Below are 19492 nucleotides of genomic sequence, written 5' to 3'. Positions count from 1 at the left end.
TTTCCCTGGTGAGGTTAAGGTGTCGTGAGTATGACGATCTGCCATACTTCCGGATTATAAGGTCATCTTTTCATTATAGTTGTTATACAAAGGCACAATGTCTTTTCATCTTGACGAAGCCACTTCTCCCGCTTTTCTTCATGCAGTGGTGTACCTAAGGCGGATTGTTGTCGCCTACTCTGTTCTGTTTACATTAACATTACTCTCCAAGTCTACCTCATTTTCAATCTCATATTTATGCTTATTGTATTAACAATTTCCCCCCCCAAGTCTCTTTCTAGAGATCTACAAGTATATTTTTGGACGTAGGTTCCGTTATCCCCACTTTTTTATATAATTTTGTTTGTCGTGCAAGTCCTTACTTAAAGATTATTCCTCGCCTGATGTTTGTCCTTCATATTTGAACTTATGACTCTGTGTTTAATGTTTATACTGTGAGAAAAATATCATAAGTTTCTTTTTAAGATTCACACTTTCTTAAGGAATGATGGTAAGACTGCATATCTTAGGTATTTAGCTAAATATATGTAGTCTTTTATATAAAAAAAACGACTGTAATATTTTATTTACCTTCAAGTTTAGTTTTGTTAAGTCCTGTGCTCATTTCTTCCCAATTTATATTGGTCTTATATTTGTGTTTTATCTTACTTTTTTGTAAATAAACAAAAGAAAATCCTTCGAGTGCTTTAAAAATATATATATATATATATATATATATATAGAAAATATTATATATATATATTATATTATATATATATATAATATATTGATATATTATTATTATTGTTATTGTTATTATTTTATTATTATTATTATTATATTATTATTGCCCTATGCTAGTCCCTGTCACGATTCGCTTCTCACGTCTCTTCTCTGGTCATGCAACTTTATCATTCACGACCTTGAAGCCGAATGAAAAAGATTGAACCTAATAACAGTTAACAGAGTTACCAGTATAATTTTAACCTTAAGTTTCAGTGCCACCAAATATATACGCCTTGGAATTAAGTGTAGTAAATATTACGACCTGTTTTTTGACGTGAAACTGTCTTTTTAGTGCAGATTCCCCCTTTCTGTCGAATAACTGGGTCATTGTTATGATAATCATGATAATTATTATATGATTAGAACACTTACGTAATTACAGGACGGATTTTGAGATACAATTAGCTCATGCTAACGTGCAGCTGCTGTACGTACGTACGTACACGTACTTCAGGCTGTGTAAAACCCTACGGGAGTTGCACTTGACATTTCTAATTGTTGTGTGTTTGGTATTATGCATTTTTTTTGGACGTAGGGCAATGCAGTGCTAATGCTCGGTTCAATAGTATATTATAATGGGTATTAATGTTATTCCTATGTCTATTGAAGTGTTTCTTATTAGTAATATACAGCTTAGTTTTATGGAATCATAATAAGCGTCACTACAGTTTTTCTGTGATTTTTATGGAATTTGGGAGATAAGTCCCTATTTGGTTCGTCGGAATATATTTTCCAATGCGGCATTGTTTTCAAGGTCACTGGTCTGTTAAGGTCGAAGTGTTCCAGAGAAGGCGACAGTTAAAGGACTATATGTCTCCGGAATCTATTGTTTAAAGTATGCATATATATAATCAGTCACATTATGAAAGTCCTGCGTTTTATTAAAGTATCATTTTGATGAAACTTTGTTGATCGGTACCTACGAGAACATTGGTTATTTTACCAACATATCTTTTAAACCCTGACCTAATTTTCAATGTCAAACTTCAAAAACTAACGTTTATGATGAATCCTTGGGAGGGCAGTGCATATTTTCCAATAGATTTCAACCTTTACTTCATTCAGTGTCAGTGAATGTAAAAAAAATTAACCTTTGGTCATGAGGAATCACTGACTGCTTTTCAAGGTCACTGGTCAATTCAAACTCCCAAATTTATTGTTCAATTTTCGAGCTGTCTCCGATAGATTTTGGGGGCTGGTAACTACTTTCCTTATAATCAATTTTCGACCTTGTCTACTTTCCAAGATCAAAGACCATTTTCAAGGTCACTTCATGCTCCTTGGAGGTCATTTTCCCAGATATTCCCCTGACCTATTTTTCTGCCATTTAGATGAACCCAGGTCAGTAGGCTTGGGTCCTCTGAAGGCAGTTAAGTATGACTCACTAATAATTATTGCATTGGCTTAATTTTCAAGGTCATAGGTCATCTGAATACCTGACCTATTATCCTCTCATTTAGAGGACTCAGGTAAGTAGGCCTTAGGTACTCTGAAAGTAGTAACGTATAATTATTGCCTTGGCTTATTTGCGAAGGTAATGGGGCATCGCAAGAGACGATAGTTTAGACATTTTTTCTTTCGTTCACAGATACTATTATACTCCCTTTGTTGGTTGTTTCTTTACAAGCTCTATAATTCATAACCACACCATTTTCCATTTTAGAATCAGTCTTCAAAAATTAACAAAAAAAAATGTACTTCAAGTTATGACTTTTAAAGGTGTTTATATAGACATATGCTGTGAGAATTGGCATCGAATGAGTAGAAGATTTGTTTTTTTTATTGTAATGCAAACAAAGCTCAAATATAGTTTATTATTATTATTATCATCATTGAAAAAGAAACCCACAAAATCACTGGGTATAACGTGTTTACTTCTAAGTATTTACATTTGATTTTAATCAAATGTAAATACTTAGAAGTAAACATGTTATACCCAGTGATTTTGAGGGTTTCTTTTTCAATCTTCAGAAGAAAAAAGGAAAAGATTTTGTTTGGTTCATTATTATTATTATTATTATTATTATTATTATTATTATTATTATTATTATTATTATTATTATTATTATTATTATTATTATTATTATTATTATTATTATTATCTTAGTCTCCTCTGTTAGGGGAAACCCATTACTTTCGACAAAGCATGTTATAATATAGTATCTTTAATAAAAAAATGTTAGATATCTATATATTCAACACACACACAGAGGCCATCAACTCGTAAAGCAAGACTTTCTGGAACATAAATTTCACGTGTAAACCCACAGAGAGAGAGAGAGAGAGAGAGGATGAAAAATGCTTGAAAGTGAATAAATAAAAAACAAATACATGAAATAAAGGTGATTCAAGGCTAAATGAACAAGGCGTGACCCGACCTCCAGCTCACTCGGGGCGCGTGCTAAATTCTACGGCCAAATAGTGCGTCGTTTCACTAATGAAAACTGAAATAAATAGGCTACATTTGATTAGATATAATTGTTCTGTGCTGTTTAACATGCAAGTTATTTAAAAAAAATTTACATTTTCATTCTAATAAATAAATCACCAGTATCCTATCCTAACATTCTTGCATCTTTAACTCAAAGCAAAACACCTATTTCAGACATTTTTAGGCTCCTCCATAGACCTTTCCTACCCCCCCCCCCAAGCCCCCACCAACAACAAAATCAACAGCATCAAAGTAGTTAGTAGTCTTACTCCCCGAGTCAAACTGAACAATTTGTGAGAATATTCAATATTTCTGGCAAATCCTGTATCGCATTATAACTTCATGTATATAATGTTTTCTGTGTCGTTGTCATTATGTTGCAAGTCATGATGTTAAAATTCATTATTTCATATATATTAGCTGACCTCCCTTGAGAAGTTTGGACTCAATGAGTGGTTATGCCATTGTAGAATGTTCCTGGGTTCTACGTAATTATTTTAAGCCAAAAACTAAAGATATTATTATTATTATTATTATTATTATTATTGTTGTTGTTGTTGTTGTTGTTGTTATTATTATTATTATTATTATTATTATTATTATTATTATTATTATTATTATTATTATTATCCAGAAGATGAACCTTATCCATATGGGACAAGCCCACCAGAGGGGCCACTGACTTGAAATTCAAGCTTCCTAAAAAAAAAAATTAATAAATAGATGAGGACCTATTAAAATGCATAGGAGAATATTATTGGGTTAGTAATGAATGGCATCTTCACTCGTACTTCTGAAGGAGGACGTTCCAATTGCAAGACGTCCTTAGGTACGAGGAGGGGATGAAGGACGTCTGGAATTGGGAAGTTCGACGTCTCCTCTCTCTCTCTCTCTCTCTCTCTCTCTCTCTCTCTCTCTCTCTCTCTCAATTAAATATCAACCTACCTACACCTTGAACCTACACAACAAAACAGACCTCACCCCCACGCATCAGCAACAGAGCGAGAGATGACCCCAAACCACCAATTCCTAATTCCCAAGGAACGCATTCCAAGCATGGCACCCAAATTCACAGCGGGAGTAAGTGCCAAGTGCCACAGAGTTCTGACACTGTGTCATGTCACCGTTCCCTCTTCCCCGCAGGTGGAGAGTTGGGGCCTCCCCGGAAGGAATAGTTTAACGTTCTGCAGTCAGTAACTCTTCCTAGCCCGTTTGTGTACTCTGTGTAGTGTTTGTGTATTGGGTGGGGGTAGGAGGGTGTTCATTCGTGTGTTGGTGGAAGTGTTTGTGTGTGTTTAAGTGTTTGTGTGGTCATGAAGGGATTGAATGTGGTTTATTTATGATGAATTTTTTATGTGGGGACATGTGTGAATGGTGGGACATGTGTGAATCTCTAGGCATCCAAGCATGTATACGTGAATACTTTTTATGCATTGAACGCCGTTTGTGTACTCTGTGTATGTTTGTGTATTGGGTGGGGTAGGGGAGTGTTAATTCGTGTGTTTGGTGGATGTCTCTGTGTGTTTGTGTGGTCATGAAGGGATTGAATGTGGTTTATTTATGATGAATTTCTGGGGAGACATTTTTTAATATCTAGGCATCCAAGCATGTATACGTGAATACATTTATGCATTTCAACATCCGCACACTTCACTTCCAAAGAGGCGAGTTGGCTCAACAATAACTTCGTTTTCCCACAACACTCCTGATATCCTCGTGGTAATACTTTGCACGCATGCTGCTACACCTATTCTGTCTCCAAAAACACCTGAGATAAGATTGCTAACCCACTTACCATTCCCATACCTTTGTTGCAACCCTCTTCTCTTACCTAACTACTTTATACCCTCATTCACCCATCCGAGCGCTGACCAGACCCAACGTTGTTCAAACCTCGCTGATTGGACGACATTCATAATACGTCTTCATATTCAATTTGGCTAAACTGATGTACTAACTGCGGTACTATTTGTTGTGACCATATAACCACCGTTTTCACATCCCAATCTCTCCCATAGCCACGGTACCGTGGCGTCCCGCAAGGTTGTGTTTGAGTGCGCTTGTTTGGGGATGATTTAAGTGTGCTTTTCTTTGTTTACATTTTGTTTATTTTGGTGGTATTTCACACTGATTTCATACTAAGGTTGTTTATTGTTATGGTAGCAGATTTCATTTTGCCTTGCTGTATCTACTAATTGTTATGTTATTGTTTTCTTTGTGGATTTCCTAATTACTCATTATTACCCTCTGTAACTTCTGCCAAATTAACGCTGTATTCAAGTCAATGGCCCCTGTAGTAGGGTTGTTCCATATGAATAGGAGTGTGGTCTTCTGAATAATAATAATAATAATAATAATAATAATACATTCACGTCGATATGCATAAATATTCACATTCATTCATACACAACAGCCAAATCTGCTCCTATAGTACTTCCAATGTACACATGCATGATAAGTACAAACACACAGGCACCCATTACTTCTCCCTGACCTCTCCCCCTTTGCGACGCCTTAACCCCCCCCCCCACCCCCCAAAAATAAAACTATCAAAGCAATCGAAATATTTTTACGTATATCTATTCTTAGATCCAGTTACCTCTGCCCTGTACAACCGTCATGGTTAGTATAGTATGTATGGGCTTAGAATTGACTTGGCGTGTGAGCTCCAATGAGGCTAGGCAGTCGTAATAGCAGAGTCGCCGACAGAGAGAGAGAGAGAGAGAGAGAGAGAGAGAGAGAGAGAGAGAGAGAGAGAGAGAGAGAGAGAGAGAGAGGTCCTTCTGGCCCAGTGCATTTGGTGCAATAGGAGGTTTGGAGGTTCTGTGCCAAAGGGTATAAATCGCTCTCGAACGTTTTTTGTTTTGTTTTGTTTATAGAAGTTTGGAACATATTAAAAGAGTTGTTGATTGTATACGTAGGTTTTGGTGCCTATAAAGAAGTTTAGGGATTGGTGATTGTTTATACTTTTGGTTTTTGTGTAACTATAAATGAATGGCTATATATACGATTTTAGGTGGTGTTGGTACCTATAAATGAAAAGCTATTTACACGGTACCTATAAATGAATGGCTATATATAGGTTTTTAGTAGGTGTTGGTACCTATAAATAAAAGGCTATATATTTTTTAAGTAGGTTTGTTACCTATAAATAAAAGTCTATATAAACGTTTTTAGTAGGTTTTGGTACCTATAAATAAAAGGCTAAATACATTTCTAGTAGGTTTTGGTTCCTATAAATAAAAGATTATATACATTTTGAGTAGGTTTTGGTACCTATGAATAAAAGGCTATATACATTTTGAGTAGGTTTTGGTACCTATAAATAAAAGGCTATACACATTTTAAGTAGGTTTTGGTACCTATAAATAAAAGGCTATATATATTTTGAGTATGTTTTGGTACCTATAAAACATTTTCAGTAGGTTTTGGTACCTATAAATAAAAGGCTATACACATTTTCAGTAGGTTTTCGTCCCTATAAATAAAAGGCTATATATACGTTTTTAGTAGGTTTGGTACCTATAAATAAAAGGCTATATACATTTTGAGTAGGTTTTGGTACCTATAAATAAAAGGCTATAGTAAACATTTTTAGTACTTGTCAAAGACTACCTAGCAAACAGGTTTATTACCCACTTATGTTTACTTATAAAATAGGTTAATGAACCAGTAATATGTGCTCATCAAAATGGTTTATTATATACCAACGAACATCCATGAAAGGCTCGATGACTTTCGATGACTCTCCAGACTACTAAAGTTCAGTACATATTGTAATTACTAATTGTCACTTATCAGTTAATATTGTAGAAGTTTATTACCTCCATAACAACACCAAAGAGGGCCACCGTGTTAACATATGATGACTTAAATGTAAGTTATGCAAATTCTGGTTTGGTGCCTATACAAAACTGTTGGTCGAATTGACGTGGGTTTTACAATAACAGTTGCTCTCATAGATATCTGGTAAATTGGGGAATTTTGAGCAGTGGTTTATAGGATGTGTATCTATTTCTGCTGTTTTATAAATTTGATATTTTATAGTTGAGTAGCTAGTCTGTCAGTGTGGTAGTTATATGATATTCTTGGCAGATGTATGTCACTATTGTCTGCTGACAAAATCACCATCTCCCTCTGCTAAATTAGGGAATTTTGATCAGTGGTTTTCTGGAATATATATGTCTGTTGTTCTATAAATTTGATATTTGCAAGTTGAATAGCTGGTCTGTCAGTGTGGTAATTATATGATATTCCTGGTAGATGTATGTCACTATTGTCTGCTGACAAGATTATCATCTAATCGTGGCTTGCTTGACGGAATGAGATGCTCCCAAGCACCTCAGTATCTATACAGCATTTGATATTTTAAAGACATAGCGAAATAAGACACCTGGCGAAGTTCAAACAGGCAGAAATAAACGAAATGAATCGACAACATGGGACGGGTCTCAGAGATGGACAATTCTTTTTTTTCCCGTTTACCAACGCAACCTACTAATGCTAACGTCATTTTTGACAGTGTCATTGTTTTTTGTTTTTTTTTTTCTTTTTTTTTAACAGTGAATACAATTCGCCGCCATGACAGCCCTCCCAACCCTGTTAAAGTGACTAGCTGTCATGACCAGAGACAAAAAAAAATGAGTAATAAAATACCTTTTCCGTTTTGGGACGTAGCTAGCTGGTGGGGGGCGGCCATGTTTACCAAAATGCCTAGTGGTGGTGTCTGATGTGTAAACATTCCCTTCGGATATGTTTTTTCAACGTTTACATTAACTCGTGAGTGTAAAATTGTAAGGTTTACGAAGCACTCGAGATCTGTTCAAGTCCTTTTATTAGTGGCTGAGCTATGAAGCCCATTTGAATTCATTGCGGATATTAAAATTATTGATATTCACGTCATTGTTTTTGGCTCTCTCTTAATAAGGCTACCACCCTCATTCCCCCCCCAAAAAATCTTGCAGGTAACTATTAAGCTAGCACTATCATAAGCTCTCTCTCTCTCTCTCTCTCTCTCTCTCTCTCGTCTCAATCTCTCTTCTCTCTCTCTCTCTCTCTCTCTCTATTAGATTATTTTGTGTTCATGAAACAAAAAATTTCAGTTGACTGAATTCATTCGTGTCTAGATATTGTTAACAGAGAATAGCATCCTCTCTCTCTCTCTCTCTCTCTCTCTCTCTCTCTCTCTCTCTCTCTCTCTCTCTCTCTATTAGATTATTTTGTGTAATACAAAAATTTCAACTGACTGAATTCATTCAGTGTCTAGATATTGTTAACAGAGAATAGCATCCTCTCTCTCTCTCTCTCTCTCTCTCTCTCTCTCTCTCTCTCTCTCTCTCTCTCTCTCTCAGCTTATGGGTTGAGCATAACGGTACAAGCATCGAATGACTAGCCAATCTTAAAAACATGCTAGCAGCCAGCTAACCTACATAAGTAACGACTAGGTGTGAATTCTTAAGGCAAAGATTGAAGAAGATTATTTTTATTTGTTATTTATACATCTCCTAGAGGAGGGAGGTACGTGGCTAGATTATATAGTTATTATTTACTTAAGCGAACGTCTTATCCAGAGGGTGATATCCAGATCTCTGTCAAGACATTGCTTGTTTGTTTGTATGGTTTTTTTACGTTGTATGGAACCAGTATGGTTATTCAGCAACGGGACCAACAGCTTAACGTGACTTCCGAACCACGTCGAGAGTGAACTTCTATCACCAGAAATACACATCTCTCACTCCTAAATGGAATGGCCGAGAATCGAAACCCGCGGCCACACAAGACATTGCTGGATGCTCCAATTCACCACAGTTGACTAATTACTCATTCTTTGTTTGATTAGGGCCCATGGTGACTGGCCTTCATTCTGCTAATCGTTTCTGGCACACCTATTCTGTCTTCCCCCAGCCATCTCTCTTCATTTGCACACAGTTATGAATTACTGTCTACATCCAACACCTATTTGAAGGAGGATCTTGTAGCTTAGGTGTAGTATTTTACTCACCATCTAATTTGTGGGTTATTCTACTATACGAATATATATATATAATTCAGCTGCTCATTTTACTGACTGGAGTGGCCAGGTCTGATCACAATTATTTTTTTTTTTTTTTTTTTTTTTTTTTTTTTTTTTTTTTTGCTCTATCACAGTCCTCCAATTCGACTGGGTGGTATTTATAGTGTGGGGTTCCGGGTTGCATCCTGCCTCCTTAGGAGTCCATCACTCTTCTTACTATGTGTGCCGTTTCTAGGATCACACTCTTCTGCATGAGGCCCGGAGCTACTTCAGCCTCTAGTTTTTCTAGATTCCTTTTCAGGGATCTTGGGATCGTGCCTAGTGCTCCTATGATTATGGGTACGATTTCCACTAGTATATCCCATATCCTTCTTATTTCTATTTCAGATCTTGATACTTATCCAATTTTTCCCTTTTTCCTCTCTTTCCTTCAACTCTGGTGTCCCATGGTATTGCGACATCAATGAGTGATACTTTCTTCTTGACCTTGTCAATCAACGTCACGTCTGGTCTGTTTGCACGTATCACCCTATCCGTTCTGATACCATAGTCCCAGAGGATCTTTGCTTGATCGTTTTTCTATCACTCCTCAGGTTGGTGCTCGTACCACTTATTACTGCAAGGTAGCTGATGTTTCTTGCACAGGCTCCAGTGGAGGGCTTTTGCTACTGAATCATGCCTCTTTTTGTACTGGTTCTGTGCAAGTGCCGGGCATTCACTTGCTATGTGGTTTATGGTTTCACTTTTCGTATTGCACTTCCTACATATGGGAGAGATGTTATTTCCGTCTATCGTACTTTGAACATATCTGGTTCTTAGGGCCTGATCTTGTGCCGCTGTTATCATTCCTTCTGTTTCCTTCTTTAGCTCTCCCCTCTGTAGCCATTGCCAATTGTCATCGCTGGCTAGTTCTTTAGTCTGTCTCATGTATTGTCCGTGCATTGGTTTGTTGTGCCAGTCCTCTGTTCTTTCTGTCTTTCTCCTGTCTCTGTATATTTCTGGTCTTTCGTCTGCTTTTATTAGTCCTTCTTCCCATGCACTCTTTAGCCACTCGTCTTCACTGGTTTTCAGATATGACCCCAGTGCTCTGTTTTCGATGTTGACGCAGTCCTCTATACTGAGTAGTCCTCTCCCTCCTTCCTTTCGTGTTATGTATATTCTGTCCGTATTTGCTCTTGGGTGTAGTGCTTTGTGTATTGTCATATGTTTCCTGGTTTTCTGATCTATGCTGCGGAGTTCTGCCTTCGTCCATTCCACTATTCCTGCGCTGTATCTGATTACTGGCACTGCCCATGTGTTTATGGCTTTTATCATATTTCCGGCGTTGAGTTTTGACTTGAGTATCGCCTTGAGTCTCTGCATATATTCTTTCCTGATCGTGTCCTTCATCTCTTGGTGTTTTATATCTCCTCCTTCCATTATTCCCAGGTATTTGTATCCTGTCTCATCTATGTGTTTGATATTGCTCCCATCTGGTAGCTTTATCCCTTCAGTTCTCGTTACTTTGCCTTTTTGTATGTTGACTAAGGCGCATTTTTTCTATTCCAAACTCCATCCTGATGTCCCCAGATACAATCCTTACAGTCTGGATTAGGGTATCTATTTCCTTGATGCTCTTACCATACAGCTTGATGTCGTCCATGAACATCAGATGGTTGATTCTGTTGCCTCTTTTCTTGAGTTGGTACCCGGCATCCATCTTCTGTAGTACTTTCGTCAAGGGAATCATGGCTACTACGAAGAGTAGTGGGGACAGTGAGTCGCCCTGGAAGATCCCTCTCCTGATATTAACCTCTGCTAGTCTTATTCCAGAGCTTGTAAGTATTGTATTCCAGTTGCGCATTGTATTTTTGAGGAAGCTGATGGTATTTTCCTCTGCCCCATATATTTTCAGGCATTCTATTAGCCATGTGTGTGGTATCATGTCGAAGGCTTTCTTATAGTCTATCCATGCCATGCTTAGGTTGGTTTTCCTTCTCCTACTGTTCTTCATTACCATTTTGTCTATGAGGAGCTGGTCTTTTGTGCCCCTACACTTCCTTCTGCAGCCTTTCTGTTGGTGGGGATGGTGTTTGTCTCCTTTAGGTAGTTGTATAGCCTTTCACTGATGATACCTGTTAGTAACTTCCACATTATTGGTAGGCAGGTGATAGGCCTGTAGTTACTGGCTATATTTCCCTTACTCTTGTCTTTTTGTACTAAGGATGTTCTTCCTGTGGTCATCCATTTGGGTGCTTGGTGATTTGAGATACAATGCTGGAGTTGTTCTGCTATTCGTGGGTGTAGGGCCTTGAAGTTTTTGAGCCAGTATCCATGGACTTCATCGGGACCTGGGGCTTTCCAGTTTGGCATTTTCTTTAGTTGGTGTCTGACTGTGTCTGTCGTGATCTCTGTGAATCTTTGTTTTATTCTTCCTTGACTTCCTGGAGCCATGTTGCATGTTTGTTGTGTGATACCGGATTGCTCCATATGTTTTCCCAGAGTCTCTTACTTGGTTCGGCTTCAGGAATTTCTGGGTGGTTGTCTTCCCCTCTTAGTTGGCTGTATAGTCTTTTCTGGTTGGTTCCGAATAGTTTGTTCTGTTGGTATCCCTTATTCCTGTTCATGTACCGTTGGATCTTATGTGCTTTGGCCTTAAGCTTCTGTTTTACATCTTCTATTGTGTTGTTTAGTCCCCTCTCTTGTACTTTGTATTTCTCGTTGAGTTCCTCCCTTGTTTTCTTGCTTCTTAGCCTTTTATTATTATTATTATTATTATTATTATTATTATTATTATTATTTTATTTAGATGAAACCTATCCAATTGGAACAAGACCAAAATATGCCACCGACTTGAAATTCTTTAAGCTTCCAAAGAATATGCGCTTCGTAATTCGTATATTTTTTATCTCTTTTTTTTTCATTTCCTTAATAGCTCTGAGCCCAGGGCAAGTTCGTTTAATCAATGACAGACTCTCTCTCTCTCTCTCTTCTCATCGTCGTCTCGGCTCGTCTCTCTCTCTCGAGGTCTCCTCTCTTCTCTCTCTCTCTCTCTTTATGGCCGCAGTTTCGGTCAACAGTAACCTTCAGAAATAATCGAAGAACAGAATATATTATATAGGATTTAAACCAAAGGCCAAGCACTGGGACCTATGAGGTCATTCTGCGCTGAAACAGTTATATTGATAGAAAAACCTCAAAGCTATTGCCTTTGCAACAGTTATGAAGGAAGGTTGAGGAGAGGCAGATGGAAGAGAGAAAGAATATGAAAGGAGGTACAGTAAAAGGAATGAAAGGTGTTGTAGCTAGGGGGGCCTACGGAACATTATGGAATGTCTACAGTCCGCCGCGTGAGGTGCACTGACGGCACTACGGGGACCAAAAAATAAAAAATAAAACGATATTCATAATGACGGCAGAAGGATTTGGGCTAAACCCCCACCCCCCTAATAATCCCCAACACACACACGCGCGCGCTCGCGCAGATCCTGATTTCCAATCAGGAATTCCTCTCTCAGTGATTTGCTTTCTGTCAGTCACGATTTGCTTGACTAGCCAATCAATCAATACCCTCAAGAATGCCCAGGCGGGTATATGTAAGATGCCCGCACTCTGTGATTTCGGGGCACCGACCTGCAATAATATTAGTGTCCCTTTTGTGTATATTGAGGTTGAGTGTCTACCTATATGAGAGAGAGAGAGAAAGAGAGAGAGAGAGAGAGAGAGAGAGAGAGAGAGAAAGTGGATACTATTCTTTATTAGCAATATCTAGACACTGAATGAATTCAGACAATTGAAATTTTTGTTTTTAACACAAAATAATCTAATAGAGAGAGAGAGAGAATACTATTCTTCGTTAACAATATCTTGACACTGAATGAATTCAGACAATTGAAATTTTAGTTTTTAACAAAATAATCTAATAGAGAGAGAGAGAGCGGATGCTATTCTTTGTTAACAATATATAGGCACTGAATGAATTCAGTCAGTTGAAATTTTTGAATTAACTCAAAATAATCTAAGAGAGAGAATACTATTCTTTGTTAATATATAGACACTGAATGAATTCAGTCAGTTGAAATTTTTGTATTAACTCAAAATAATCTAATAGAGAGAGAGAAAAAAAATACTATTCTTTGTTAGCAATATCTAGACACTGAATTAATTCAGACAATTGAAATTTTTGTTTTAAACACAAAATAATCTAAGAGAGAGAGAGATAATACTATTCTTTGTTAACAATATATAGACACTGAATTAATTCAGTCAGTTGAAATGTTTGTATTAACTCAAAATAATCTAATAGAGAGAGAGAGATAGAGAATACTATTCTTTGTTAACAATATCTAGACACTGAATGAATTCAGACAATAGAAATTTTTGTTTTTAACACAATATAATCTAATACAGAGAGAGAGAGAGAGCGAGTGGATGCTATTCTTTGTAAACAATATATAGACACTGAATGAATTCAGAAAATTGAAATTTTTGTATTAACTCAAAATAATCTAAGAGAGAGAGAGAATACTATTCTTTGTTAACAATATATAGACACTGAATGAATTCAGTCAGTTGAAATTTTTGTATTAACTCAAAATAATGTAATAGAGAGAGAGAATACTATTCTTTGTTAACAATATCTAGACACTGAATGAATTCAGACAATAGAAATTTTTGTTTTTAACACAATATAATCTAATACAGAGAGAGAGAGAGAGAGAGAGAGAGGATACTATTCTTTGTTAACAATATCTAGACACTGAATTAATTCAGTCCGTGTAAATTTTTGTATTAACTCAAAATAATCTAATAGAGAGAGAGAGAGAGAGAGAGGATATTATTCTTTGTTAACAATCTATAGACAATGAATGAATTCAGTCAGCTGAAAGTTTTGTATTAACTCAAAATAATCTAATAGAGAAAGAGAGAGAGAGAGAATACTATTCTTTGTTAACAATATAAAGACACTGAATGAATTCAGACAGTTGAAATTTTTGTATTCACTCAAGATAATCTAAGAGAGAGAGAGAAATTTTTGTATTAACTCAAAATAATATAATAGAGAGAGAGAGAGAGAGAGAGAATACTATTCTTCGTTAACAATATCTTGAAACTGAATGAATTCAGTCAGTTGAAATTTTTGTTTTTAATACAATATAATCTAAGAGAGAGAGAGAGAGAGAGAGAGAGAGAGAGAGAGAGAGAGAGAGAATGAATTTGGACAATAAACGTCGACCCAGATCCCCAACGAGACAACACGTGACCTGATGTGTACATACCCAGCTAGTGACCGACCTTCTGGGTCCCCATTGGTATGAAATGGTTCGTGTTTATATTTTCTAGAATCATAAGTCACTTAAGTTATCAGCATAACTCAGCTAAGCCACTTGAAATACTTCTAAGTGGATGTAAGTCTGCCAGGTCCATTTGGGTCCACACTGGGAGCAGAGATGAACCTTGAGGCATAGTCCTTGGGACTTGAAAGGTAAAAAAAAAAAAGTCACAAAACTGAGTAATCTGGAATGACCTTCATAAACTGCCAATGTGCATATAGTGCCAATATGTGTAACAAATAAAGCATTTTTTAAAGCGGGTACTTCTATAATTTGTAGTAATGTGATTGTCCACAAGCGACAAATCTTCAGACCTGACTCAGCTGGAGGATGTATCTGTCAAGTGTCGTCAGCATTCTGTTGACGCAAACTTGCACAAGCACAAGCGTTGGTTGGAGTAACTCTTCATAGACTCAAAATAGATTAAAGTTAGTAAATTCATGCCTTCAAGTAAGATGGCAGCCCTACAAGCCGCCAAGACCTGTTGATTACTGTGCGTTACTATAACAGGAACAGTTTTGATATACAGTCTTTTGGTGTGAATACCAAGCTAAGCAGTTTTCCAGTCTGTACACTAAAAAATATTGAAGGTACAACAACGCATTTGAGGTTAGGTTGTTGACATCCAAAAGTGAATCTACCTCTTTGGAACTTGGCTCAAGTCCTCTTTATTAAGCGCTTCTCGTTCAGTGAGTGTGGCCAAACTTAGGAAGTCTTTTTATATGCCTTGAGTTTCCTAGGACGTCCAATGTTAACCAAATTTTTTGTAGCTTTAAGATATTAATTCCAGCTTGTACACTCCATTACATTAACCTTATTCTATTGACTTTTCAGGAGACTCCAGTGTCCAACTTCCGCGTTAGAGTCCAAGACCTGGACTGCTCCAACAATGTCACACACAGGCAGATGGTCTTCCCGAAAGGCACCTTCTACCTGAGGAACCGGGGCGACATCGTCCTAACCGAAGGAGCCGCTCACCTGGTAGGCCTTCGCATTAATGACTACTGTATCGACCACTTCTTGGACGAGGAAGGCAGCCTGTCATGGAGAATGAAGGCCTGCATCCCTCATCCAGTTGTTCCGAGATGCTGTCCGCCCGATCAAGTGTTCAGGAATGGTACGTGTCAGACTGGGCCATCTCCTCCTCACTTGTACCCACCAATCAAGGCAGACCCAAGAGGTGGGGAGCCTATCACCTGGCCAGTCATTAGGAATCAGATTCATAGTCCCACGTGTGGCAACGGGCAGGTCATGAGGACTGTCGCTCTAGATATTAACGGGTCATACCTGTTGGCACTCGCTAACGGGTTGGCTTACCGATGGTACACACACGTACGCAATGGGAAGTCCGAGTTTCACTTCTGTCCGGACTTCTGCATCGACGGGATACAGAGCATCGACGGCACAATGGAGTATTTCACCAACTTCTGTTACACTCTCCCCGAGCAACGACGTCCCGAGAAGTGCGACACGGACACCTGCATCCGCAAGTGCTGTAAGCCTGGCGAAATCATGAGCGTGGACCACTACCGCTGCCTGCCGTATGCAAAGAGCAACTTCGAGCCTCCCGTTTCGGAGAGCCTCGACAAATACGAAGTCGTGTACGGCCGGCCGCCCTGTGCCATACATGTCGTGGAGGTCAACAACACCATAATTGACTCAAAGGGCAACTGGGTCATTGGCGAAGATTCCCTGTCGCCCAACGAGTACTGTATGGACACATTCGCCTCCCAGGGAACCCAGACCATGAGGGCCCTCATATGCTGGGGTGGTTACGAGGTCAGCGCCTGGATGAAGGCCCGCATGATCATCTTCCCCGTGTGTCACGTGATCTCCCTCGTCTTCCTGGCCATCACGGTGGGATTCTACCTCCTGGCGCCTGTTCTGATGAAGCAGGGAGGGTGGCACCAGCTGGCTTATGTGCTGTCTCTTATGCTGGCCTACGCGTCTACATTCAGCCTCAATATATACCACACCAGACTCACTCCTGGAGGATGTGTGGGAGTAGGTAAGGAGAAGCGTTTCTGTCACTTTTTCTGTTGCCAAGTCTGGTAATTTTAAAGAATTTAATATCTTAATTAACATTTTTTATCTTGTGCCACTGGAACCCCAAAGGTTCAAGCAAGGCACATCGCATTTCTACTATAACAATTCTCCCGGAACTTTAATCATTTACTTACATTTTTATATAGTTATTTATTAACTTGTTAATATATTCCTTCTTTTTGAATGACTGATCTCTTCTGCTACTTCTTTCTAGTGAGCACCATAATAATATCCTTTGGAAGCTTGAATTTCGAGTCAGTGGGCTTGTTCCATATGAATATTGCTCATCTCCTGAATAATAATAATAATAATAATAATAATAATAATAATAATAATATTTACCAAGTTGTACTATTAGAGTCAGGTTATCACCTTTCAGTCCCACTAACAGTCAGACTGAGTCAACAAAAAAACCAGCAGTATTATTTTTTAAATACCTCTCAGCAAAGGTATAACAGCAAGAAATATTCTAATATATTTTGTCTACTTTGCAGCCCTCATCATGCAGTTCGGCTTCCTGTCCACATTCTTCTGGCTGAGTGTCATGTGCTTTGACATCGAAAACAAGATAAGGTCAGTGAACTGTCAAGCAGTTTTGCTTTATATGGATACCGTAAGTCAGTATAGTCTAATTATACAGCTGCTAACTTACGTACAATTGATTCAATTTGCTAGGAGGGATTTTAGCCAATGTTATCAAATGGTCTTAATAGTATTCCTAGTGTTGCACGATTCCCTAAGTGGACTGAAAGTATTTTTTTATGAAGACTGGTTGTGCTGAGTGGTTTAAACGCAAAGGTAGATCGAGATCAAATAGGGACTGCGTAGTTGGTAGGTAGGGGTAAGATTTTTGAGTCTTGTGGAAATATTTCTTGAAGATCTTTGACTACCAGTAATGCACCTCGAATAGGGGATGTAAGAGGGAAAATCATACTGTCACAGAATAGAAAGGTGCAGTGATTTTACAAGTCAAGACGCTGCACTATTGCAGTGATGGTGCGGTTAAGTAATCGATCTTTCCTAGATTGTGAGCACCAAGGGTTTTAAGGGGGTGGTTACTTAGGTGGATACATCTCGGGTTAAAACTCACGGGGGTCACTAACTTGTAAAGAACCTAAGTAACTTAGTAACTATCCAGAATATGTGAGGACGGATCACATAAAGGAAAAGGTGATAAGGGGTGGATGTATGAATTACTAAAGCATAGCATTATTTTCAGTGTACCAGGAAAGGTTTATGGTAGAATACTGACTGAAAATACATACCACAGAATGACTTGTAAGGTACAAGCTGTGTATGTGGCTTCAGACAAGAACTAGGGTGTGTGAATCGAGTGTCTTTAGTGTATATTATGAAGCAGTTGTGAGGAAAGTTTACGAGTAGAGGGAAAAAAGCTTTTACGTGGTCAATTTAGGCCCAGGAAAAGGTCGTGGTATCATTGACCGAGCCACAATGTGTTCATAGTAAAGATTTATGATACAGAATAGCTTGATTTTGTTTGTTTGCATGGTGCTTTTACGTTGCATGGAACCAGTATGGTTATTCAGCAACGGGACCAACGGCTTTATACGTGACTTCCGAACCACGTCGAGAGTGAACTTCTATCACTAGAAATACACATCTCTGACCCTCTCAGTGGAATGTCCGAGACAGAATAGCTTTGAGATTATTAGAACACCTTTATGACGAGATTTTAAGCTTGTGTTAGATGATATAAACATGATTGATGGCTGGTTTGGTGCAAAGGCGTCTGTCAGACGAGCATGGGCTGGGTTTCCATGCCTGTCCAATACCTCTGCAGACAAAGAGAATGGAAAGGACACTTTCTTGATCGAGAGTCGTTGTTGGCCAGATTTAAAAAACACGTCTTTGTGGAAGACTCGGGGGAAAGATGGGGGAAAAATTTGAAAATAAACTAGAAAACTACGCCTAGAATACTATCTGCTTCGTTCTCTGAAATCTCTTCTAAGTGATTTGTAACGACTCATCTCGGTTTCTGGGTCACAACCGGAAGGAGACAAACTCTCGGCTTTGGCGCTGTTATTATTGCTCGCTGTTACTCTCTCGTTTGCAGCAAAGCTGTTAAAACCGGCTCGGACGAACCAGCGGGTGAAGACTGCTGCAGCAACTCTCTCTCTCTCTCTCTCTCCTATCTCCTCTCATCGTCTCTCTCTCCTCATCTCTCTCTCTCTCTCTCTCTCTCTCCTATAAGGCTATCACCCTCACACACCCTAAAAAACCTACTGGGAAACTATCAAGCTAGCACCTTCAGACACTCTCTCTCTCTCTCTCTCTCTCTCTCTCTCTCTCTCTCGAGCCGGTGACACCCTGCCAACGACTAGGAAAAAAAAAGACTATACAGGCTCTGGAACCGGTAAGTAAGAGGTAACCGCTGGAAGGCAATTGAAGGTCTCTCTGGAACTCTTTGGAAACCGGCGAGCTGATGGAATATGTATCGCCTTTGCAAACTGGAACTATACTAGGGCTAGTACTATCATACTTCCGCTCTGCAATCATGTATCAAGGGAATGTATTTAAAAAAAAGACATTTCTTACGCATGACCGTAACATTCAACCGTATCCGACTCTTAAAAGAAGTGAGAAAGTTAAGAACATTGATCCGGATCCGAACTCTCTCTCTCTCTCTCTCTCTCTCTCTCTCTCTCTCCACACACACACACACACACTATATATATATTATATATAATATATCTATATATAGATATATAATATATATATAATATATAATATATATATATATATATAATATCGTTAAGGAGAAAGTTAGAAAGCGGTTTTAAAACCGTTGAGCTGGACGATGGTTCATCGACGTACCATCGGCCCAGAGCCCTAGACTCATAATGCTGCCGTTTGCTGGTTACGTAATAATAATAATAATAATAATAATAATAATAATAATAATAA

General features: G+C 38.3%; 1 protein-coding gene across 1 annotated transcript in view; it reads left to right on the top strand.

The window, feature by feature from the left end:
* The window catches only part of LOC135205115 (probable G-protein coupled receptor Mth-like 1), a 33433-nt gene that overhangs the window by 2930 nt on the left and 11011 nt on the right, over positions 1–19492 (top strand). Inside the window, exons 2-3 of the mRNA XM_064235463.1 lie at positions 15356–16529; positions 17062–17140. Coding sequence (XP_064091533.1) covers positions 15356–16529; positions 17062–17140 — 1253 coding nt within the window. The remainder of the gene's footprint in view (positions 1–15355; positions 16530–17061; positions 17141–19492) is intronic.

Source organism: Macrobrachium nipponense, chromosome 48 (assembly GCF_015104395.2).
Source record: "Macrobrachium nipponense isolate FS-2020 chromosome 48, ASM1510439v2, whole genome shotgun sequence".
Classification (NCBI taxonomy): Eukaryota; Metazoa; Arthropoda; class Malacostraca; order Decapoda; family Palaemonidae; genus Macrobrachium; species Macrobrachium nipponense.
The sequence above is the reverse complement of the archived record's forward strand: the minus strand, read 5'-3'. Positions and strand labels throughout refer to the sequence as shown.